Genomic DNA, 26,049 nt, shown 5'->3' with positions numbered 1-26,049 from the left:
TTTCTTTGAAAGACAGAGAAATGGACAGGTAGGTGTGTGGCTGTGGACATGTGTGCACACACATAAACAGAAACACACATACACTCAGCCTTCTAACCTGCTGATTGATTCCCTACATTTTTGTGATAATGAGGTTGGGCCAGGCCAAAGGCAGGGGTCTAGAACTGCTCCAGGGTCTTTCTTATGGATAGCAAGGGACTCAAGTACTTGAGCCATCACCTGGTTGTCCCCTATTGTGAAGCTGGCTGGTAGCTGGGTCAGAAGTAGAGTCTAGGGCTTACACCAGGCACTCCAATATGGGATGAAAAGATCCCTAAAGGAGGTGTGAAGCACTGTCCCAGATGCCTGCCCCATTAGTTATGCTTTTGAAGGAATTACTGAATCCATTGGGATGAGAATACTTAGGTAGAATATTCTTTAAATGAATAATGATGTCCATGAGGAGATAGTTCTTGCTTCTGTCTTTGATTCTAATTATGCAAAGCTACAGCTGATCTAACAGATAAGAATATTAGTATGACTCTGATTTAATTTTCAAATACTAAAATAATCTATAATTAAGTCTTTTGGATAATAGAACTAGTGTCTGAGACTACTGAGATAACACCTTGGCTGCATATAACAATATGAAAGTTTAAAACAGTGAAAGAGATGCTCTACAGTTCGTTTCAGTAGTTTTGCATGGAAATAAAATCACTTTATTCCTATCCTTTATTATAACCAATACAGAAGTCAGAGGTGGCAATTACCCATGTGTTATTCTATAGGAACTACATCTTCTTACTTTATATTTTTCTTGATATAATGGCTTTCAAGTATTTCTATACTATTTCATTTTCCTTTCAAACCACGAAAATCTATCTATAAACATTATGTTTGCAAAAAAATATGTGATGAATTTTGGGTAAAACATTTTCAACATCTTCCACTAAAATTTATATTGCACTTAGCATTAATGAAATATGGCATTGAATGGCACTAGTCTTTTATTTTCAATTGTAAATAAAATATTCCGGAATAGCTGACTGCAAATGATAAAGGTTGTGGAACTAATGAGAAAAGTATTCAGTGGAACTACTGAGATTATCATTTTGTTTTACCTTCAGTAGAGTTGGCTGTAACTTTCTTCTTATGTGTTTTTGCCATTTGCCATCCTGGATGTACACCTCTGACTGCTGTTTCTTAAAACCTTTGTATCTCCCTTTTCATCATCTGTTTATAGCATGTGATCTACTCTTAGTGTGGGCTTTCCCTTCTCTAGTCACACTCCTATTGATATCATCCATTCTCGTGATCCAAACAGTATTGCATGCCAGTGACTCCAGAATACATAGAGCCAGTTCAGCCCTCTCCTCTGGACTGCAGGCTGGCATATCCAGCTACATACCTGTCATTTCACCATGAGATCTAATATATCAGGTTTACATCCCAAATGGAACTGGTTATGTCCCTTTGCTAACTCTGCTCTTTCCACATTGTTCTCCATGTAATTGATGGCTGTATAGTTTCATCTGACAGGGGCTAGTACATTGTGATCCTCACATTGCAGATTTCCCAGTTCCTGCAAACTGCACATCCGAATTTCAGTGCATTTTCAATTCTACCTTTAAAATGTATCTTGAATCTGAACCGCCAACCAGCTGCCACCAATACTATCCTAACTTTAGCCAGTCTCCAAATTAAATCCTTTCCTACCTCCATAGGCTGTCCTTAGTACAGCTCTTACAAATAATTCCAGATATACTTTTTGTAATATTTTTAATGGCAAAAAATATAGTGAAAATGAATTCATAAGTGTAAAAGCTTGTCCACTATTTTCAGTATGGCAGTTATTTTTGAGCAAAAGAAAAAAAAGAGTTTGGGGAGTATGTACCTGGTTCAGCTCAGCTGTATCAGTGATGTTATTTTTCCAAAGATTCATATCAAATAAATATTGTTTTATTAAATTAGGATCAGATACCTGAAGACTCTCATTATTCTTTACATTTCTGAAATTCTGAAGTACTTCCTAATAAAGCTTGAAAGACAAATAATTTTTAATCATGTTATCTTTTGTCAGTCCGTCCTAGGATCTTACAATGTTATTCATAGTCACTTTTTCCAGCTCATTCTACATGCTGGAAACACTTCTCATTTAGCATCCCCTCCTATGCTGTAGAATGAAAGGAATTCAAACCCAAGAAAGACATTTATAAACTAGAGATCATGCCTGAATAGTGACAAAAAGAAAGAAATGTGAAATGCTGACAGTAACAGGGCCATGAGAGTATTCATCATATATCTGAGGCACAAAAAGTTGTTCAAGATGCAGTTTGAAGATCTGTGTACATTAGTGGAATTCTGGGCTTTTTTTTTCATCATTCTGGAAGTTACCGCTATCTATTGATGCCTGGATTGCCTCAGAGTGGGGAGGACTCTAGTGGTGATTGAAATGTGTACACAGAACTTTAAATATTTATCAATGATGATGATGAATGATACATTCTGGACGAGGAATTTGGAACCAAATGACCCTTAATTTCATGTTTCGATGTTCTCTAGTATATAAATGTCTTTTGTGAAACATGGTGCATGGGTGTAGTATCCATGATGTGGTCTGGTATGTGCAGAAAGCTTTGGGTTGCAGAGTTTATACTATATTATTTCAGCTCTTTAGTTGTATATGTTCTCATAGGGCAGTCTCTAATAAATCAGTATGAGGTATTATTAGTGTTTTCTGTACTCACAAATGGGACATTTATAAAAGAGGAAAGAAGGGCTGGAAGGTTAAAAAGTCAAGCATGTTCTTTAAGCTCTCCTTTGACATATATGTATTTGCATTTAAGGTTTCCCTGGTTAAGAAACAGGCCATGCAAGATAGAACTCTGATTGTATAAAGTTTGTTTCTGTTCTTTTACTAGAAGAATACCATGTTAAGTTCTTGGATATTGTTTCATATTATTCAGAATACAGTTTAAAGGATTATTCAAAGATCAGAATTGGAAAGAAATAACACTATCACATTTTCTTGGTGTGGGTGTAAATGAGGAAGATAACTTCAGAATCTATGCTATGTAAACACCTTAAGCATTGTAAGGATGTGTAAAGAATGGTGGTTTGTTTTAAGAATGTCTCCTTGTTTCACAAACTGTTGTGTTTGCCTCCTTTAGGACATTCACTGACACGTAGTACGTGGTTGGTAAATTTTGTTGAACAAATTAGCTGTTGTGTTCAGTTGACCTTTAGTTGAATCCTAAAAATAAGTCACAGTGAGTTTTCCATGTCTCTGAGAGCCCATACTATGGTCCTTTAGTAGTTTGCTCCACTAATCTTGTTTCCATGGCAAAATGGATTTGCATCTGCTCTCTAGGGATACGTAGGAGGTTGGCAACTTCTCTGTCAATTGTGAGGTCACCAGTAAGACCTGGCAGTGAGGAGTACTTCCCCAAACTGCAGCTGTGGAGCCTTCTCTGTGGTCTCATTCAGTTCTTCTCATGGAATCGCATGAGATAAGTGCTGCCATGGTGAATGGCTCCGAGAAATCATGGAGTGGCTAACCCTTTCGTAACTAGATGTACCACAAGCAGGCACCAAGTTCTAGAGTGAGTGGCAAGCTGGAAGCTGAGTTTTCTTCTTTAAAAAAGAATATAGGTCAAGTAAAGGTAGTTGATAAATATAAAAACATCCATTAACTCCCCATGAAACAAGTAAAATTCATTTCCAGCAGTTGTTATGACTTCTGAGAATCCTGATTGATGAAGCCATGGAAATATTTCTGTGTTGTTGAATTTAACAAAATTTAACAGAAACACGAGCACATCTGTTTGATCACTGTGCATGGCTGCACTACAGAGTTGTTAACCTTGAACAGTGTGGGTTCCACAGAGGTAATGTGTTCTTGTAGAGAATGGAAATAGGGCTTATTCCTGTTTTCCTCAAAGACACTCGAGGTAGTGTTTTTGTTTTTTTGTTTTTTTTTTTTTAACCTGAAAAATGTATACAACTTCCCCCTTTTCTTTCACCTCATCCAGCCCTTCCTTCTGTCTCCTTGGCTGTCCCATGTCTGCGTCTCAACTTCCCTGTTTGCTCGCATTCTTAGGCCTTCTTTTCTCTTTGTTCTGTGGAGATTATCATTCATTTCCGTGGACTGAAAATGATCTTGAGATGACAGTTCCTAGACAGATGTTTGTATCTATCTTAAAATCCTCCCGTAAGCTCCGTACTCCAAGTGTCAACTCAGGTTCTCCATTTGGACGTCACAGAGACTTTTGAATTTCCATTCTCTGTTATGAAAACTTGTTTCCAGGGCCAGCATGGTGGCTTAACTGACTAATGCTCCACCTGCAAGTGCTGGCATCCTATATAGGATCTGGTTTGTGTTTCCCAGCCGCTCCACTTCCCATCCAGCTCCCTGCTTATAACTTTAAAGCAGTGGAAGATGGCGCAGAGCCTTGAGCTCCTGCACCAGGGTGAGAGATCCCGAGGACACGCCTGGCTCCTAGCTCTGGGCTTCAGCTCAGCTCAGCTCAGCTCTGGCCATTGTAGCCATTTGGGGAGTGAACCAACAGAAGGAAGATCTTCCTCTCTGTTTCTCTCTCTCTGCAAATCTCCATTTCCAATATAAATCTTTTAAAAAATCAGTTGTGTCCTCCACAGTCTGACCACTGTATCTCAGTTACAGACACCTATCTCTGCTCCTTGAGCACTCAGAACTGATTATGGATTTATCGTTTACTCCCCATGTCCCATCATCACACTGGGAACACACTTGACTGACAGCCTCAGAATGCAGGTGAGAGTCCGAAATAAATCTCACATGGTCTTGCTTTCCCCCATCAGTAGTGCAGCCACCATATGTTGCCTCATCAGTCTGGCTACCATGCTCTTGCACTTGGACGGTTGGAACCGACTTCAAACTGACCTACCCCATCCCACTCTTGTCATCCTTGTAATATGTTTTCCACAAACAGGAATGGTCTTTAGAGTTTATGTCATAGTATGCTATCCACTGTCAGCTGTCTCAAATTAGGCTTCCAGTAAAATCTGAATGTCTTCTGCTGGTCTGGAGAGTTCTAACTGAATCATTATACTGCCATCCTCTCTGTTCTTTTTGGGCTATTTGTGTACGTCTGTGTGTATGTGCGTCCTCTCACTGCCTCTGCCTCCATGTCAGCAGGGAAATCTTTAACAGAATATTTGTTTATCTGTACATTTTCTGACCTTACACCAATTTACCACTCTTTACTATTTTTATTTATTTATTCATTTTTTAAAGATTTATTTTATTGCAAAGTCAGATATATACAGAGAGGAGGAAAGACAGAGAGGAAGATCTTCCATCTGATGATTCACTCCCCAAGTGACCACAATAGCTGAGACAATCTGAACCCAGGAGCCAGGAGCTTCCTCCAGATCTCCCACACAGGTGCAGGTCCCAAGACTTTGGGCCGTCCTCCACTTCCCCTCCAGGCCACAAGCAGGGAGCTGGATGGGAAGTGGAGCTGCCGGGATTAGAACCAGCGCCCATATGGGATCCAGGCACATTCAAGGCGAGGGATTTAGCCGCTATGCTACCACGCTGGGCCCTTTATTTATTTTTTAAAAACTAAATAATTCCTTTTATTTTGGAGTCATAGAGACTGAGGGTTCCCATGTGCTGGTTCATTTCACAAGTGCCTGCGACAGCTGGGCTGGGCCTTTCTGAAGTTAGGAGCCTTGACATCAGTCCAGGTCTGTCATGTGGGTGGCTAAGACTGGAGAATGTGAACCAACATCTGTTGCCTCCCAGGTCTGCACTGGCAAGAAGCTGGAGTCAAAAGCCAAAGGCAGGAGTCAGATCTGGGCAGGCACTGTGACATGCTACATGGTGATGTCCACTCCTGTTTATTAATTTAATTATTCTATCTGCTTTCCAACAAGTCTTGCATCTGTCCATCCCAACCTTTATTTAATGTTAGAGTTTGGCCTAAGCCCCTCAGGTATTTTTTTTTTTAATGAAATGATTTCTGTAGGAATTAGGATGGAAAAATGAAATGCTCACCCCCTTGTCCCTTTTCCTGATTTCTGCCTTCCAGGACCAATCCTGATTCTTCCACTTGCCTCTATATTAGGAAGTACGACAGATTATTTCACATTTATCTTCCGTTTACTAAAATGTATGTTTTACTGTTTCATAAACAACATGAGGACAAAAAACTTAGATTGCTCGAAATAGTGGTTTTAGAATGTTCATTTAAAAATATTTATTAGGAAGACACACACACACAGAAAAAGAGAACGAGAGAGCGAGAGAGCGAGAGCGAGAGCGAGAGCGAGAGAGAGAGAAGATCCTGTCTACTGCTTCCCTGCCCAAATGCCTGCAATGGTTAAGGCTGTGACAAGCTAAAGCTGAGAGCTGGAACTCAGTCCAGGTCTCCCCTGTAAGTAACAGGACCAATTATTTGGTACATTAAGAGGAAGCTGGAGTCATGAGCAGAGCCAGGACTTGAATCTACACACTTTGACATGGGATGTGGGTTTTAAAACTGCATTCCAATCACTAGACCAACTCACCCCAAAGTGTACCCCTTTGTGAACACACAGTGGATATACTGAGTTCCTGCCATATTTTTCTGAGATTCCTAGCTTTGGTACCTGGCATCCCTCTGCCCGCAACACCACTGCCTTTCTTCACTTGCGTGTTTTTTCGCATGACTGTTTCATTCTTTGAGTTCAGGTCACGCCTGAAATGCTGTCTCCTTGAAAGGGCTTTACTCTGCCACCTTCTTCAGCTTCTCATTTCCCCACTTTGATTTCATTCAGATCCTTAATTGTGTCTTTAATGCACATCTTATAAATGCTACTTTCTTAACTTCTTTTTTTTTTTTTTTTAAGATTTATTTTATTTTTATTACAAAGTCAGATATATTGAGAGGAGGAGAGATAGAGAGGAAGTGGAGCCGCCGGGATTAGAACCAGGGGCCATATGGGATCAAGGCGGGGACCTTAGCCACTAGGCCACGCCGCCAAGCCCCCTCTTAACTTCTTTTGAATGTATCATGCTTATCCCCTTCCATGAGGACAAGGAATGATCAGTTTTCTTGCTTGTATCTTCAGTGGCTTGCACACTGCTTTATCCAGATGTTCAATGTGTGCCGTTATGACATACATTAAGCAATCATCAGGAAAATACTATGCAAGTTTTTCTGATTCATCAGCTAACAAACAGACTTAATGTAAAATTTATTCCTTTAAGATGTTTCATAGGCACTCAAAAGTATTTATTAAAAATAATTATAAACATCAGAGATAAAGTGAGTGGATTGATGAAAGTATATTAAATTCAGTAATTTGCTTGATCTGAACAAAACAGAGTAGAAAGCGAGAAACAGCAGCAACAAAATCAGTACTTAAATGTCAGAAGGGAAATTTCTTGTCCATTTTTCCTGTCTTTTTTACTTGCCTTTCATTGATTTATCACAAAAGCTGAAGAACAGTTGTCTTCATTGTCATGCTTGTTATCCTGTGTGGTTATAGCAGTGTTAAAGGGATGCTTTGGAAACTGTTTTTAAAACCATGTCTCTGTCACATGTCCAGGGGACAGACAGAAGGAAAGTAGATTTATTCAGCATAATCAGAGGTTTTTCTTTGTAGGAGTGAAATCCATTCCAGTATCATTGTTATGTAAATCAACTATGTCAGAGTTGAGTTTACAACTCTAGAAGCCATCTTGATGTGCCCTGTTATACTTGTCCAGGAAGAGAGGGAGAGTTGAAAACCTGAAGACTTTCATTAGGCTCTGTTTCTGTATGAATCACATGGATGGATGCTGCTGCAGAATGCTCCTGGGATTCTTGCTGGCAGTTGTTTCCCATTGTCTCATCCCATTCTAGCTGTCAGGCCTTGCATCTCCTCGGCAGGCCAGGTGTGTTCTCCTGGCTGACCTTGGCTTCCCTATCTAAGATTTTCTCCCTGTACAACTTGGCCTGGTCACTGCTCATATGCTGTCTTTTCTCAGCTGTCTTCCGTCCAACTGGCCATTCCCACATCACTTTCTAATCCCTTCATAGTACTTGGCACTACCTGAGTTCACATTATCCCCTTGTAAGTTTTCATTAAATAAGCAATATTCAAGAGAAACAGAACAACGAGAGATTTTGTTAGTCTTTGTTTTAATTCCTAGTTTGCTTGGGTGTTGTGGTTGGTTGGTTTGCTCAGGCTTTCAGAAGCACTGTGGCAGACTGAGTTACAAAAAGTCTTTTGTGTCATTACACCTTGAATATCACATCAAGTTAACATTTCTCTGCTGTTTTCTCCCCACATTCCAGTTTTCTTCAAACCAAGTGCATGTTGGGTGAAAGGAAGCATGAAGCTTGAGTCCTTGTTTTCCTCTCTAGAGTTTTCACTGCTCCTGGTCTCCTCTTTAGATCCTCTCTTGATCCTCCTGGTCAATGCTCTGGTGCCTCGCAGACTACTGCTACTCAGCGTACAAAGAGGAGAAAGTTCTTAGGCGCCCATTGATGTTAGTGGAGAGTGACTGCCTAGCTCTGTGCTTGCCGGATGCTCACGGGGATGCTGTCTTGTGGGTCACATGTATAGTTCCTGGGAGACTGTGCTTCCTAGCTGCCCTGTAATGTCTAGGGATCTTTTGCTTCTCCTTGGACAACTGTGGGTTAACTTCCCAGTTTGCCACTGTCAACTCTGTGGACAAGCTATGTTTAACTTAATTTTTAGAATTCGGAGTAGAGTGCCAATAAATATACCTTATACATCATTATACAGATGATGCCCATAAATCTTAACAAATTGTTGTGAATAGCAAACAAGTGTTTGGCACTAAGTTGATAGACAGAGCATTGTTTGCACTCCTGTAGTGACAGATGATGATGGGTTTTGCTACCCGTAGTCACTGCCATATTGCAAGATCTGACTGTCCAAAGTTGTTGCTCTTTATATTGAGTTAAAGGCTGAATGGGTGAGTAGTTACTAAAACTGCAATGTGTTTTGCAGTTAACCTTTATGAACCAATTATGAACTATGCTTATAAGCATGCCTGAATACTATTAAGAAATCAAAGCTATTCTTAAACACAAAAGAAAAATCAGAAGATAAAATCGAAATGTACGTACACATGCACTCACACACATGAACAAGAAGGTATGTGTGTCTGCACATGTGTTGACCTCTTTGTGAGAAGTATACATATATATTTGCACCGTCCTATATGGTGGGATTGTTGGATACTTATATTTTTAAAACTATTTTAACTATGTTCCTGATTTAAAAGCTCTAGTTTTATGATCACAGAACATCTGAAGCAAGAAAGCAGAATTAAGATAAAGGAAGAAGGAAAGAAAGACTGAAGCCCTATGTGCCATAGGGAAAATGTTGAGCATCCGTCTGGATGGAGGCCTCCAGACTAAGCCCACTGCCCCTAAAAGCTAGGGCACCTTTGGCAGATGGAGTGTGATTACATGAAAAAATTAGTTGGACACAAGCTTCAGAATCTTGGATGCAATATTTTTGTCTTTTGCTCTCTGAGGGATAGGATCTGGTCTTGTTATTAATATCAAGTTTTGAGTACTTCCCATCCGTGAGGTGTTTAATGTCCAAATCCTTAGTGCAAAATTTGTTAAAGATAAGGATTATTTGACATAAGTGTCCTACATCAGGCCTGGCTTTTTTAGAGTTTCATAAAAGCAGTTTGCACTTGGAGCCACATTGTCTTTGTTTTGTATCCTGCCTTCATCAAGTAATGATTTGTGATCTTAAGACACTGTAGATCTTTTTGAAACTGGCTTTTTTTCTACCCTTGTGAAATTCACATATGCTTTCCCAGGTTAGTAAATTAAGATAAATAATGCATATGAAGTTCCTGGAGTATAGGCAAACTCTTTTCTTCCATGGCTGTTTTCTTGCATACACTTTAAGTTTGAAAGGGAAGAGTAAAAACTGTAATTTCAGCCTGGACAACTGGATAAAAGGCAAGTCTATAAACAGAGATAGTTATATAGTTATAGAGATGTAGAAAGGAGGTGCTGTTTTGGATGGAATGATGATACAAATGAGGTGAAAGAATGGAAGTGAGCCCCAAGGAGAAGGGCACTCAGGGGAGCCAGGGCCTTAGGCAGAGCAGCTGAGAAGGTGGTTTCCAAGATACGGAGTGGAGGATGCATGGAACAGCTGTCCCATCTTAGCTTGGCCTGGCGATGAGGAACATGCTTGTTCAAGGCAAGAAATAATTGCCAGAATAGGATGTTGAACTCTCTGCCATTGTCCATCCCACAATAATGGACATATGACTGTGTATGAAGAACTATACCTTAGTAATGATATAAGGGAACTCAGGGAGGCGGGTGGGAGGATGACTGGAGAGAGGATAAGGGAAATCCCAGGGGTCTATGGAACTGTGTCACAAAATGATAATAATAATAATAAATGAAAGATTTTTTTAGATTTATGATTATTATTATTATTATTGGAAAGCCGGATATATAGAGAGGAGGAGAGACAGAGAGGAAGATCTTCCATCCGACGATTCACTCCCCAAGTGAGCCGCAATGGGCCGGTGTGCACCAATCCGATGACGGGACCAGGAACCTCTTCCAGGTCTCCCACGCGGGTGCAGGGTCCCAATGCTTTGGGCCGTCCTCGACTGCTTTCCCAGGCCACAAGCAGGGAGCTGGATGGGAAGTGGAGCTGCCGGGATTAGAACCAGCGCCCATATGGGATCCCGGGGCTTTCAAGGCGAGGACTTTAGCCGCTAGGCCACGCCGCCGAGCCGGGCCCGAAAGATTTTTTTAAAAGAAATAATTGCTATAGAGTATGACAAGTATGATGCAAATTTGATGAAAAGACAGTAGTCAAGGATCAAATATAGAGAAGAAAATAAAAGGAAATTGTAGGTGACCTCAGAACAATTTAAAGTTTGGGGGCAAGGGACATGGAGCCAAGAAAGTTGGTGGAAATGAAATTAGAATATGGGTAACAAGCAAATAGTAGCAGACATATTAAGAACAAAAATTAACTTGGAAGACAGACTGCAGCCTGAACTCTGTGATACAGGGCAAGCTGCATCATATTTCTCAGGCCAGGTTTCCTTGGTTTTCAACTGTCCTAGTGCTCAGATGAACAGTGTTCTTCTGTTGTTATAATTTTATGATTCTCTTTGAAGCTCTTTGGCCAAGAAAAAAATACACTTGAGCATTTAGCAAACTAACCTTGGAAGTGGTCGAGAGAGGAAGCAGAGGTGAGATCGGCCCGCCTCACTGGCTTGGTGAAGGTTTTAGATGCTCTTCAGAGCAATGAATTGATGTCTTTTATCTCAAAAGAAAATAGTTTAAAGTCTACTAAGTTAAAAGCAACCTTCCTTAGGCTTCTGCTGTGTACCAGTATTAGAGGCATGAAGACCTTGACTGTCCCTTCCAGTAGCTCATAATCTGATGTGAGATCTGAAACAATACCCACAGTAGACTTACAGCACATCTAGCAAACATGCAAGTAAAGGTGGACAGGCAGGGTAGGGGTTGTTCTGGAAATGAGACAGGGTTTGCTTCATATTGCAGAACTGGCAGCTCTTCACAGCAAGAGTGACTTTCTGGGAAGCCAAGGCAGCATGTGTGATTTCCAAGGATATGATTCAACTAGAAGTTATCCTGAAATATGTGATATTTGTACAATTAAATTTTGTTTGCTCTAGGTGTGCATAAAACTTGAATAGAAAAAAATAAACATGGAGATGTAGGCAAGAGTTTATCATAGTTTTATATCTAGTTTATAGTATCTTTATTAAGGGTATTTAGTCCTCTGGGCATAAAAGGTAAACAGTGAAAGGAATAAATCCTGAAGAGTGTTTTAGAATGATGAGACAATAAGCTATGTATGGAGGAGGACATGCATTTTCATGCAAGTATTTATATAGAATATGCAAATACATAGGAAATCACACCCAGTTATAGTAATGTCGAAATAACATTTCGTTTGGGTAAAATCAAAGGTATTAATCTATGCCAAGTCCTGTATTATGCTTGTCTTTCAAGCTACATAATGTTTTATTTACTTAGATATATGCTATAATATTTCCATACCTCCCTCCCCCACCTAAATGGAGGGAAAAATCACTTAAATAGAATTTCTGATATAGAAAACCAGATATTTGAATTAAATATTTTCATAATCATGTACTGATGCCAAATCCTTTTAGGGATTTGTTCCCACTATTTACCACCAAAACACATGTGCTCCTCAGATATCTCCCCAGCACATGAAACACCTTACACTGGCCAGTGGATTGGTTATCTTATTAAACATCCTGTTAAACAAATGGCTTTGATTTTTCAGTCAAGAATATTGTTTTGCTTTTTTTCAAGCACTAAGATTTGCTTCCAGATATCTTCATGAAATGTTTCCAAATGGTTTAAATCATTCTGAGTAAAAAACTAAAACAGGACAATCTAGGCGGGAAATACCTAGATAGTTTGCATTTGTTTTAGATAATATGTTCATGCAAATAATCTTGTTTGCAAAATGTCAAGCCATGCTCCCTACCTGTGGCCTGGGGAATGTTGGGGCCTTGGTGCAGAGGTTAATTTGGGTTCATGTGCCTCTATACTTCATAAAACCACAGTGCAGATAAAGCAAATGGCAATAGTGAGCCCACTGAGCAAGTACAGAAAACTCTAAGCTTTTCTGCCATTTGCTGTCTACAGTCAGTGTCTAGAGAGGCATGGAACCCTGATGGAAGATTGTGTGTGTTGTGGGGAGAGTCCTGCTCTCACAACAGGCATATTGTAGCACTTGCTGCTAAATATGCCAACGGAGCCCAGCATACACAATCAGAGAGCAAGTATGTGTTGAATGAATGAGTCACCGTTTATAAGTATTCCAACATTTTTCCTTTTTAGAAGTAACCTTGTTTCTAAAAAGGTCTATATATAAGCTTTTAATACAACTATTACAATATATCTTAATAAGTATATCATGCTAACTCTGTGTGGACCAAATTAAAATGAATTATACATAAATTTCCTATGGTTAATACAAACAAAAGAAATAAATATGACTAGACTGAGAATTAATTTTAACTTCTTAAAACTAAGAGATTATTTTTTCAAAAAATGTACTAAAGAGATACCATCATCAAATACCTGCTATTTATATATTAATAATGTAGATTTAAATACAAAAATGGAATAAGATTCACAACATTTTATTACATGGGGAACACTATTAGCAAACTAATTTATATTCTAACCAAGGAAAGAAACAACTAGGCTTAACCTCAATATTACAAGGATAACAACTACTTCATATTTTTATTGATCCTAACCATATTTTGCAGTTTATAACCCTTGGTCTACAACTGGATGCAATTTGCACCATGGCACTATATGAAATTAACTTGTTTATGTAAGTGATGTTTCATTTTTTTTTCAGACTTATTCTGCAAAGGTTTTATATTGTGCCTAACACACTTTAAGAATATTTTGTAGGTTTGTTTCCATGCTCTTTCTCCTAGATTTGCCTTGATGTGATACATGAACTACTTTATTAAATTGTAATTGCCCAAATGTTGGACTATGTGGTATATGCAATCAAAAGCTCTATTACTCTTCTTATACATGCTGTACATGAAAGTTGATCCTATGCATCTCCCAAAATGAGCCTATATAACATTCTGGAATCTTTGCTGTGTGTCTGTTCCTGGCATCCAGCTTCCCACCCACACATGCGAGGGTTAACGAAATAAAGCTGACACAAGTGCCATAAGTGTATCAAGATGAAGTAATAAAGTGGGAAGATGGTTGCCTTTCCAGGAGCTTGCTGAGATATTTTCATTAGAAGAATGTGCTAAAGCAAATAGACTCTATGAATAAAGGAACCAGAAAGTACATTTTAAATGGTTTTTCTTACACCTCTTCTTGTGTTATGTATTCCAGATGGGATTCATACAACTCAATGAGGACTTCCTATTTATTGAGCCGCTCAATGATACAGTGGCCATAACAGGCCACCCGCACCGTGTGTATAGGCAGAAAAGGTCCGTGGAGGATAAGGGCTCTGAGAAATCAGCTGTCCACAGTCATTACTGTGGTGTCATTTCAGGTAATGCTTTTTCCAAAAATGGTTTAACTAAACATACAATGTGAGATGAATTTTTTCAAACATGCCCTCCTCCACTGTCTGTCTCATCTGCTGCTGAGAATTATGTATTTGTTTGTGATCTGTTTTTGTTAGTAATAATTAAATGTGTTTCAGAGTTCGGTTTTCTGCAAAGCACTATTACAATTTTGTATCAAAGAATGGAAACTAAAAAAGATTTTGCAGATTTACATGTAATGTGCCACAGACCTTTCTTGAACAGTTTCATTAGATCCTGTTCACTTCCCTAGATAAGAAATGACATTGATAGAATTCCAGATACCCTGAAACTGAATACCATGAGCCCACGACATATTTTAGGCTACGTTTAGGAGAACATCTTAGGTGTCTCGTTACTTTGACTAGAGGTATCCTCTACTTTTGCTCTCACCCATCTAAAATGTCTTCTTGGAGATTAACATTAGTGGGATTGTTAAAGATGTATATATTAAAACATATTTAGACTTTAACATTTTTAAGATCAGCTTCTGAAGCCCTAAGTCTGGAAGTTTTTAGTAGCCCATAAACAATCCAGCCATCAGATCCTCATCTCCATGTGGCTGCCAATTCTTCACAGAAATAAAATGAGGATGACTGTTTCGTACATTTGCTTCCTTCTGTTAGGCAGACAACTGTGACATCTGCAGGAATGCTAAGGAAAAGGAATGATTTCTGTTAGGTTAACGAGACTTAAAAGTCATCGCCAATATTAAAAATAAAATAAGGTTTTCCTAGTAAAATTCCTTAAGATATCTAATCCAGAAATCTCAACGAATATTCAGTACTGTGGGCAGTATTTCCATATACAGCCAGAGGAAATGTGAACTCATGAGTTTTAAGTGTGAAGACTTTAACATTTGAATTTCAGCTTTGAAATGAAGTGATAATGTAGTTGGTACCAAGATGTCAAATCTCAAGTTGGGTTATGGCCTTTGGGGCTAGTTTAGATTGTGAACTGTGATGATAAATAATATTTGCAGAGACCATAAGATGTTCATATCTTCAATTTCCTAAAACACTTGGATTGAGAAAAGAAAAATGGGTTTCTGTTTAGGATGTATTTATCTCAGATTAATCTGCATCTTCTCTTCACATGTATGTGTGAAGACCTGTGATCTGAATTTGCATAGGAACTATCTTCAAAAGTGGTTATGAGTCTGTCACACTATCCTGTGCACGCATTCAAGTCAATTTAATTATCTCTGCCACTCCCCCATTCTACAAAGGAGTTAAGGATAGCTCAACAAATTTACAACCTTATCAAGCAGAAAACATGAATAAATCAAAAGGTTTGTCTTGTGAAATGATAAAAAGTCAACAGCAAAAATTTGGAATTCATTTGTTTAAAGGGATTGTTTTATGTGAATTATGCTGACAATCTGTACTGTGTACTTTTGGATCTTAGTAAGTTTCACCTGTTGTAATTAATCATGCAAATGGGTGACGCAATGCAGACACTGCATGCCATTATGAATGGAAGAACATTTTCTACAAATTTCTTAGTTTCGTAGATTAATGAAGCATAAAATCACAGTTTGTATTTGGCAAACATCCTTCATAATGTTTCTGAAGGCTCTGAAGGTGTGACTGTTGCATGCTAATGTTGACTTGTTCATTTCAGGGATTTGCAGGGAGTGTTAAGCTGTGGTCAGCTGGATACTTTACTAAGCTTAGCAGTTTTGGGATACTTTTAAAGGCCAGGAATATTAAAATAATTTTAGAAATGTCAGTCTTTAAAATAAAATATGTGTTCATCTTTACTGTTATGTGCAGCTGTGGCTCTCCTGTCTTGCTTTAGGCTTATGTGCCAGCATATTAATAATGTGGCCCAGGTTTGCCTCTGTGAAGTACAATCATCAGTTAAACTTATCTGTAGCCTAAACTTTTGCAGTCTTCCACTTTCATCATTTCAGTGGCTTTGATAGATTATAATGTTGATTATACGGAAATTTTCCTGGATATCCTCCTATTTGATGTATCTTCACTGTGTTATTTTACAAGATGATGTAGAGGACTCAGGTTCAGGTCTCACCGTCAGTGTCAATCTGTCTAAGTTATCTTGGGTCATTGCTTAGACCTTTAAACTGGAGCTTCGCTCACAACAGCAGCACAGTTGGTCTCCATATAAGGATGCTGAGCTAATGACACAACTCCCTCAGAGGTGAAGAGTGTGTTATTTCAGACACACCGCTAAGTCACCAAGTGTAATAAGAACTGCTGGGGAATTAGCATGCAAGAGCTAAAATCTTCTGCAAGTAGGGACCTAATCCTCAAAGATCAAGTGAAGCTTACCAAGCCCAGGGGAAAAGAAAGGGGACGGACAGACACTAGTAGGGGAACTTCAGTGTCAGACGGCCTGGGTTCACATCCCTATGCTACCATGTCCTAACTGTGTGATCTTGGGAAGCTTGACATTATCTCTCTCATATTCCATTCTCAATATTGAACATGGGTTAGTGATATCTGAACTTTAACACTGTCCTTAGACTTGAGGTTTTTTTTGTGAATATTAAAAACACATGTGGACATTTGCACATACACTGTTACATGGCTGTGAAGCGAGAGATTTCAGGCAAATAGAACAACACATGTGAAGGTGTAAAGACATGGGAAGGTATAAACTGGGAGAGTTAAAGCAAAGCCAAATATCTGTACTTGACATGCCCTGGAAAAAGAGTCATGGGCTGAATAATTAAAGGGCCTGTGTGCTCTGTTGAGGACCTACACTGTGGCATAGCAGAATGAGTCACCATTTGTGACACTGGCATCCTATAGCAAAGTGCTGGTTAGAGCCCTGTTTTCTCTGTTTCCAGTCCAACTTCCTGTTAATGTGCCTGGGGAAGCCCCAGATGATGGTCCAAAACTGAGCTCCTGCACCACATGTGCAATATGAATGACACTTCTTGGTTCTGATTCCAGCCAGACCCAGTGCTGGCTTTTGTAGCCATTTGAGGAGTCAATCAGTGGGTGACAGATCTCTCCCTCTTTCTTTATTTTTCATGTCTTCTGACTTTAAGGATGATTAACAACAACAACAACAAAAATAAATAAAAACAGTTACACCTAGAAACTCCATGAAAATGCTTACCTGTGAACCCTATCTGGATACAGTAATTGAAGCTGGGAAACAAGGCAGCCACATTTCTAATCGTGGACTCTGAGATGGTTATTGAGTATTTCATTCACAGTAACACTAGAGACTTTGGACATCTTTCATGTCTGGCCCAGTGTACCATAACCTTTCAAGCTTCCAGACTCCCTGGCTTGCTTCAAGGTTTTCCTTTCTTTTCCTATAACCCAGTCATGCTGCAGCAGTATCTTGGGAGGTCCTTCTGTATCTACCTACACAAGTCTGTGTTGTTTTCCTGTACTTTTTGCATCCGTCAGAGTTTAGGACCCTGAGTCTGCAGTCTCTCACTTCTCTAAGCTTCAGTGTTTGTTCCAGTGATGTTGTGAACTATAACATAGAGCTAGGAAGTATAGAGCCTATCTGCCTCTTTTGAACCCTTGAAATACAATTCAGGTTTCTCTTTTATAAAATAAAGCATCCTAGAAATCAAAGAAATTGATGCAGACAGTGATTTCAATGGGCTAGTTATTGCAGAAGTGTAAAGAATAAAACTGAGTTGCCTTAGGAATTTTCTTATGTTCTTAATGTCAAAAAGTGCCTTTATTTTGACCAATGACCCTTAGATTTTTGTTCATTTTATTTCATAATTGAGTTTGTTAAAATCAATGTTTTGACGCCTAGAAAGGGGGGCAGTAGGTTAAGCTACAATGCAATATCCCATATGGGCAGTGGTTCGAGTCCTGGCGTCTTCATTTCTGATCCAGCTCTCTTTCTTTTCATTTCTCTCTGTAATTCTGTGTTTCAAAAAAAAACTTTAAAAAAATCTAAATATAACAGAGAACATAGAATATACTCCTAAAAATATCTTACTCTTGTGTAAATGAGTGTTCACTTAAAGATAATCATAGAGCATGAAGAAAACATACTCATTCTTCTCTATGACAAAATTAATCACAATAGCTAATATGTGTTTCATGTTTAATAAGACATGTTGCACTAACAGATTTATAGACATGTACATTACATCTCTTTACTTACATAAATATGCTAACAGAAGCAGATTAGAATTTGGTCCCACAGATAAAAACCTAGTTAGTGGCACAGCCAAAATTTAAATCATTCATCATGGTTAAAGGGACTTAGTTTTAAACAGTCTACTTCCAGGAGCCAGTGTTATGATGTAGTAAATTAAAGCTACTGCCCATGACACCAGCATCCCATGTGAGCACCAGTTTGTATTGAAGCCTGCGTGCTCCACTTTTGATCTAGCTCCTTGCTAATGGCCTGAGATGAGTAGAAGATGGTCCAAGTGGTTGGGTTCTGTCACTGATGTGAGAAGTCCTAATGAAACTTCTGGCACCTCGCTTCAGCCTAGCCTTGGTCTTGGTCATTGCAGCCCTCAAGGGAGCGAACCAGTGGATGGAAGATCTCTTGTTCTCTCTGTCTCCCTCTCTCTCTGTAGCTCTGATTTTCAAACAAACAAACAAACAAACAAACAAACACACACACACATAAGTCTTTTGGATAAAAAAGCCTACTTATATATTAATAAGAGATTCAGTTTCAGAAATACTTTCATTTTTCCATAATTTTGCTTACAATGTATTTACATGATCTGAATTTTTGAAGCAGATTTAGAAATTTTCGTATTTACTTTTTGTATGTCTGGTTGCATTTACAGTTAATTCCTCACAAGTACCTATTTTTAGCAGAATATGTATTTAATTATATATATATATATATAAATGGTTTGTTGAATATGTTTTAAATTATGTAGTAATATAAACTCTCAGGAAGAATAGATCTTATTCTCATTTAAGGGATAATTCTATCATTCCAATTTGAGGGTTTTTTTGAGTTTTTTTTCCTGATGATTTTTACATAGTTGATTAGGCCTTGGGTTTCATAAAGAGGCTTCTGTAAATGCTTTTCATATGTTATTATAAGAAAGCAATTAACCATAGTATGGCAGTTCGTTTAGAGTTTCTGATCAGAACCTAGCTAGTTTTAATTTTGTGTCACCGCCTTTATGTGGTTGAAATGGACTTACAGTCTTAAGAGTAGAAAGTAATTAATTAAGTATCGCCTATAGTAAGTTATAACACTTAAGCAGGCGAATCAAACACACTGTTTTAACAAATACTCTGCACTATTCTAGCCTCAGGAGCAACATTAAGCAAAATAGGGAGATTGAAAATAATACTTAGGCAGCATATGTTTCTGTTAGGCAGGATGATCACAAAGGCTTTTTTGATGTAGAAAAAATCGAAAATACATCTGGGGGAAGTTGAGCCTAGACGAAGAGAATAGCAATCCCCAAATCCTTATCATTTAGATAGAAAAATGAGTGCAAAGGGAAATGAATAGGAAAAGAGATGGGGGAGGTCTGGGAGACAGTTGTTCTGTCTGTTGCTGATTTGTGTGACTCCCATATTTTCATACTTTTTGATGTTTCCATATTAGGGCATTACCCTTGCTACATGTTTTTTTGATTGCCCTCTTTTCCTCAGCATTGTTTATGATGTTCATCCATAGTTCTGGAAGTTGTAGCATTGGTTTCTTTTCATTTTTTGTCAAATATTCCATTATACAAATAGGCAAATACATTTATTTATCCATTATGCTATTAATTGCCATTTCTGCTGTGAAAAACATTGTGGCTCTGAATAATCAGTACATGCAATTTGTACGCATTTTTGCTGGGTGCATATGGCATCTCTTTGACAACTGGATTTGCAAACATTGAACTTTAGTAGGTACTTCTAAGCAATTTCCAAAGTCTTTATCCCATTTTGAACTCCAGCAAATATTTGTGTGATGTTTGCAGTTGCTCCCATGTTCTTACTAACACTTAGTACAGTCTCTAACCATTCTTGGGATATTAAACCACATATTTAATTGTGGTTTAATTTATATCTCTAAAAACTAATCAGATTGAATACTTTGTTATATGCTAGGTAGCCAGGTAGATATCCTTTTGCAATAAATACCTGCTCAAGCTCTTTTAAGTTCAAATTATTTTTTAATTAGTTTATTTTCCTTTGATTTCGTGTACTTTCTGTTTATTCTGGAAAAATACTGGTAATACCTTCTCCCACATGAATGGCATGCTTTTTTTTTTCTGATTGCGGCATGTTTTTATACATAGAATTTCTTAATGTTGTCAAATTTTTAATTTATATTATGTTTGTGGTAGCTGCTTTTGCTTGCCTCACCTTGGATCCTTGTCACCACAGGGTTATGGCTGTATGTGTTCTTGATGCTCTATTAAAAGGTAGAGCAAAACCCTTCCTAACTCTTGTATAAAGGTTTAGTAATCAGGTACATCTGCCTGAAATTAGCTGTATAGCTAGTCATCTCAGACAGTTCCAAAAATACTTCAAAGTCAGATATCCTTTGAGACTTCATGCCTGCAGGGAACTTACAGGTTAGCTTATTCTAATGAATGGTTAATAGTATTCACTTTGCTTGAAATGGAGGTACATAAAAATAAAAATAATAAGAATCAATTCTCTGTTGCAGATAAAGCAAGACCTAGGTCTAAAAAAGTAACAGAAAGTGGAAGAGAGAAACGATATTCATACAAATTACCTCAAGAATACAACATGGAGACTGTGGTGGTTGCAGACCCTGCAATGGTTTCCTATCACGGAGCAGACGCAGCCAGGAGATTCATTCTAATCATCTTAAATATGGTAGGCAAACTTTAAAGTGTGCTTGGAATTTTTTCAAGAAAACGCTAAGGAAGAAATGTGTGAGTATTGATAATGAAGTTCTTTAAAAATTAACTCATTACTATCACTTTCCTTTTTGACATCAGTGATACTACTGGTTTGGTATTTTAGGTATACCAAATCAATCATTCTAGAAGCGATGTCAAAACCATATTTATATTTCTAGTAAAAAAACACTTTCAGTTCTACTTTTGCTTGTGGTAAATACCATTCTCTATTTGTATTTACTTTTTTTGTTTTTCCTGTGTCCTTTCTTCTCCTTTTTGAAAGGCCATTTGTTAGAATCAGTGAAAATATTAAGACATTTGTTTATATGCATGGCTAGCTCCATCAACAGCACTTTGGATTAATTGTGAGGTGGATGTTGATAATCCACTGGAGGCTGATAATCCACTGAGCTCTTCTATGGGTATGTAATGTAATGTCAAGTAGGAGTCTAGTATATGATTCACTCAACTAATGGCCAATGGTAAAAACTGTAGCTGAAATACAGGTAGCTAATGGGTTCACAATTTCTGGCCTGCAGACATCTAGTTAGTATCTGCATTTAGGGATGCTTACTACCAAACTTATTTTTCAACTGAATTGTCTACTCTGTTGGGTAAACTTTTTTCAAGGAAGAGTCAGATAATTGTAGCAAAGAGCAATTATTGGTGGTGGACAGGGAGAATAAGTAGAAATTTAAAAAACCAACACAGATGTTCACTCACAATTCCAGTTATCACAGAAAGCAAGGTTAGAATCACCTGTTCAAAAATAAATATACTTTACTATTTTTACTGTTCTTACTGTTCTTTGGCTGGTTTTTAGTAGACACAGGTCTCACACCCTGAGATTTTCTGTCCTTATTCAGCTCTCTCCTGGGCACAGCCAGTGGCACTTGGCATAGCTACCTACTTTAGTTGCTTCCAAGCAGTGATGCCTCTGAAATCCAGGGCTTGGAAACTGTGCTTTAGTACACATTAAATGTTTGCAAATTTTTAAAAGGTACACAAACACCAACTGACCTTCCTGCTTTGTGATAATAAGGTTTTTCAACTACACGGAGACTTCTGCATCCTAACGTAAAGCAAAAGAGATGAGGTTGTATTTGCTTTGGCTTCAGGACTTTTATTTTTATTTGTTTTTAGGTTTTTAACCTTTTCCAACACAAGAGCCTTGGGGTGCAGGTCAATTTTCGTGTGATCAAGCTTGTTCTGCTCCATGAAACTCCAGTAAGGAAGTCTTATTTTTTTTTTCTTTTTCTTTTCTTTTCTTTTTTTTTTTTTTTTATTAATCACGTTGCATTATGTGACACAGTTTCATAGGCTCTGGGATTCTCCCAACCCCTACCCCCATGATGGATTCCTCCACCTTGTTGGTTTAAATTCAATGAAGTGGGTGAGAAATTGGGTTGGGAAACTTCTAAGTAAACTGAATCTTAGAGCTGTACTATATTGATTTACTATCCAGAAATACACATGGAGTCACTCAGAGTATATAACCAATTGGCCTTTAGTTTTGGTTATCATTGCCATTTTATTAACAAAAAAAAGGAATGTTCTAAATTTCCAAGGATCCTGACAACAAACCTTAACTGTTCAAAATGTGATTTTAAAATGTTATCTTAAATGACAGTTTTATTCTTTCATTAGAAATGTGATTTTAAAACCTTATCCTTATCTGTAAATCACTGTAAGTCAAGAATATTCTGTGGCATCATTTTGGCATGCTACTTAACTGGCAGTTTAGAAAACTTTGTTCTTTAGCTATCAAAAATACTAAGTAACTTAAGTATAAGAATTTTACATTCTTAGTATTCCATTGTACCTTTTTCCTTTTTTGGAATAGCATTGATCAGGTTTTATAATTATTGTACCTTTACAAAATGATAAGATTTTTAACTTAGGCCAAATCAATCCTGAATGTACTCCAGGTTCTAATTACTGTAACAGTCAGCATTTTACTTTAATAATTCAAGAAGTTCCCTTAGTTGCTAGTGCTTTGTTGTCCCAGAAAACAGTTAGCCTTGAAGTGAAATATTTTCTTTTACAGGCAGATCTCTATATTGGACACCATGGAGAGAAAATGTTAGAAAGCTTTTGTAAGTGGCAGCATGAAGAATTTGGCAAAAAAAATGATATTCGGTTGGAGATGTCAACAAGCTGGGGGGATGACATGACTTCAATGGATGCTGCTATTCTTATAACAAGGTGAATTTCTCATGGCCAATTAAACGGCATTTCTAATTCAATGACTGTACTGGTAATCCTATTAATGTCAATACAATGCTTTTATTCCAGATTTTGTGTTCCAAAAAATCTTTGGCAAAATGATTTTCATTACCCCCCTCAGTGAAGAACAGATGATTTCTGGACAGCCAGACATGAGATGGCATATTAAAAAATTGTTTCATTAGCTAATTTCTAAAAAGAAAAAAGTCTCAATTTTTGGTGTCAAAAATACAGCTACTGATGCTAAGTCGAAACTGGTGAATTTTAGTGGAGCTTTAGAATTATGAAGTTGCACTGCATGTTGTTCATTCATTGCCATATAAAGCAATTTGATATGTTAAATTCAACAATGGACAAACTTTCTGAATTCAACCTAATTGTCTAACTCATTAATTATAAGCTTAATTTTAGAATTCAGCAAGTATAAGAAGTAGATTTAAGGTAAAATAATGTCCGGCAATATACTCTATGTGAGTGCTTTATATGAATCATTCTCTTATTAATGTTCCATGAATTTGCATCTAGGAAAAAATGAACAATAATTTATTGTTCACTAGCAGTTTCATTTTAATCATTAAAATGGTTGCCATTTCATATCACAGAAAGATCAGAATCATACTTAAATATAATCTCTAAATTAATGTTAATTCATAGTAATTTGCTATCAATGAATTCTACTGAAACATTGTTTCCTCACTCACATACAGTGTAATTTCAAATAATCACAGATCATTAAAGCTATAATAGTCTAACATTTTCACCACTGATTTGACAATGATATGAAATAAAGTTTTGTAAAAACATATTTATTAGAGAGAATAAATAATTCATAAAGACTAAAAGACTGTCTTTGCAAGAATACAATTGAACTTCCACTTCTAGCTATGAGTAAAACAGATATAGGTTTTTCTCAATAAACAGCCATAAAACAGGAAACTGTTTATAAGGCAACTGTTTTCCATCGTTGGACAATAAGCAGGCAAAACTGCAGTTGTTGAGAGAAAATTTATCAGGTGGCCTCACAGGAAGCCCAGCTTTCTGGCTGGAGTCAGTTTCTTCATTAGTGAGGTCCTACTGAGAACATAAGAAATCCATGTGCTGTGCATGCAGAGGTGCCAAGGAGTGTATGTGCAGATAATCTGAGAATTTGGCAAGCACAACTCTGAACATATAGTTAGAAAATGCTCAAACTCTCCAGAATGTCCCTACTAAGGAATCCAGATTTTTAAAAGTTGCTAGGAATTGAACCAATTCAAACCACAAAAGTAGAGTGGCCTTATGATTCCTAGTGACCACTACTAGTATTTATCTGAGAAGACAAAGGCTGTGTCTTCATCATGAGAAGCTGGACTTGAAAAACTGCTTTTGAACTACTCCTTAACAAAGCCTGAACCTAAACCCCAGTAAGATCCATGGGATTGGCTGAGTTTGGATGTTGCATCTCACAGATTTGCATGAGTTGTGAACCATGCTAGACTTTCAATAACGGAAGACTAAAGTCATTCATACTCAAGTTCAGGATGCAGAACAGCCTCTTTGAATTCAGAGGAAGTACTTCAAAGAAGGTAATAGGATCTTCTGTTTCTGTACTGTATTGCATAGTACCTAACACATAATAAAAAGTGATCAAAGAATTATGAAAATGTCACCAATGGTGAAAGAAAAGTAATCATATAAGAGATAACCCAGAAGATACCGCAAATGTTGGCACAGTAGATGAATGTAGTTGTAACTGGTGTCTCGTAAGAGAATGAAAATTGGTAAGAAAAATGACTTAACACCATAATAAAGGAAATCCGCTAAATTGGATATTTGCATCATAGGAAATAGGCCTGGATGCATCATAAGATAGCTGCTGAAAACAAGAAACAAGAGGTAAAGAAATACCAAGTGCCATGGGGGAAAAAGGCAGAGCGGTAGAGATTAGGTACAAAGGGGCCAGAAGGCAGAGGAAGGAAGTCCTCTTGGGGCATATGCAGTATTCCATGAGAGTTAGGTTGGGTCTCCAAAGGGCACATGGAGGGCAGGCAGTAACATAACTATGTTTCTGTGAAAATTTTATACTAATGGGTATAAAGTGGAGAATATTATAAAGCAGAACACATTTAATGTCCACCAACCTGTTAGAAGGTTATTGTAGTTGTCCCTGGGGATTAGTGTAGGTTTAGTTGTTGATGAAGAAAAGACAGTTGGAGAAATATCAACAAAATTTGCTGATCCTATAGGTATGAGCTATGCTGGTTATCTTGAATAAACTGCTGGCTGTCTCTGGGTCTTGTAAGATGTCAACAAATAGGGACTTTAGTACAGGACGAAGATGTGAACGTGTAACTCGGAGCATACAGTAGGCATGCAGTAATCCTTGCAAATGTAAATCATCACCTAAGTTCCTATGCAAACTTTTATTCATGTGGAAGATACAGTCAGAGCAATGTCTTTTTGTTCCATTGTATCATAAACGTTACTGACAGTTTTGTCAGCACGTGGTTAAATTTTACTTTTCCTCTTATTCTTTCATCCTATGAGACCAGCTCCTTTCACAGAAAGTTTTCTCTAAAGAATAAAAAAATTAGGGAGTTAAGGCTTAATATGTTACATATTTATAATAGTAATTTATGAACATTTTATGGTTAATTTAAATGAGAATGTGATATATAAAATTCCTTGACATTGAGATTTGTGAGTCAAATATTAATTTCTTTTTAGTCTGTTAGCTCTCTAGAGCTTGTGAAAACTTATTTAATAATTTACATTTTCCATTTCCTCTGTCAGCTTTCTTTGCCCTGGGATTTTCACTGTAACTGCAAGGAAGAGTTTAATAAAATACTGAAACTTGAAATGTTTTATTTGTTAGGAAGAATACTGGCCCACTGTGTGTGCCAAAGCTATTGTACTTTTTTTTTTTTTAAAGATTTATTTTATTTTTATTACAAAG

The 26,049-nt window shown here is 37.6% G+C and overlaps 1 protein-coding gene across 1 annotated transcript in view; it reads left to right on the top strand.

Moving 5' to 3' along the window:
• Positions 1 to 26,049, top strand: part of ADAMTS19 (ADAM metallopeptidase with thrombospondin type 1 motif 19) — a 182,602-nt gene that overhangs the window by 25,094 nt on the left and 131,459 nt on the right. The window contains exons 3-6 of the mRNA XM_058677493.1: positions 13,896 to 14,061; positions 20,690 to 20,862; positions 22,032 to 22,115; positions 22,936 to 23,093. Coding sequence (XP_058533476.1) covers positions 13,896 to 14,061; positions 20,690 to 20,862; positions 22,032 to 22,115; positions 22,936 to 23,093 — 581 coding nt within the window. The remainder of the gene's footprint in view (positions 1 to 13,895; positions 14,062 to 20,689; positions 20,863 to 22,031; positions 22,116 to 22,935; positions 23,094 to 26,049) is intronic.

The sequence above is a fragment of the Ochotona princeps genome, chromosome 19, assembly GCF_030435755.1.
Source record: "Ochotona princeps isolate mOchPri1 chromosome 19, mOchPri1.hap1, whole genome shotgun sequence".
NCBI lineage: Eukaryota > Metazoa > Chordata > Mammalia > Lagomorpha > Ochotonidae > Ochotona > Ochotona princeps.
This window is presented reverse-complemented; position numbering and strand designations above follow the sequence as displayed.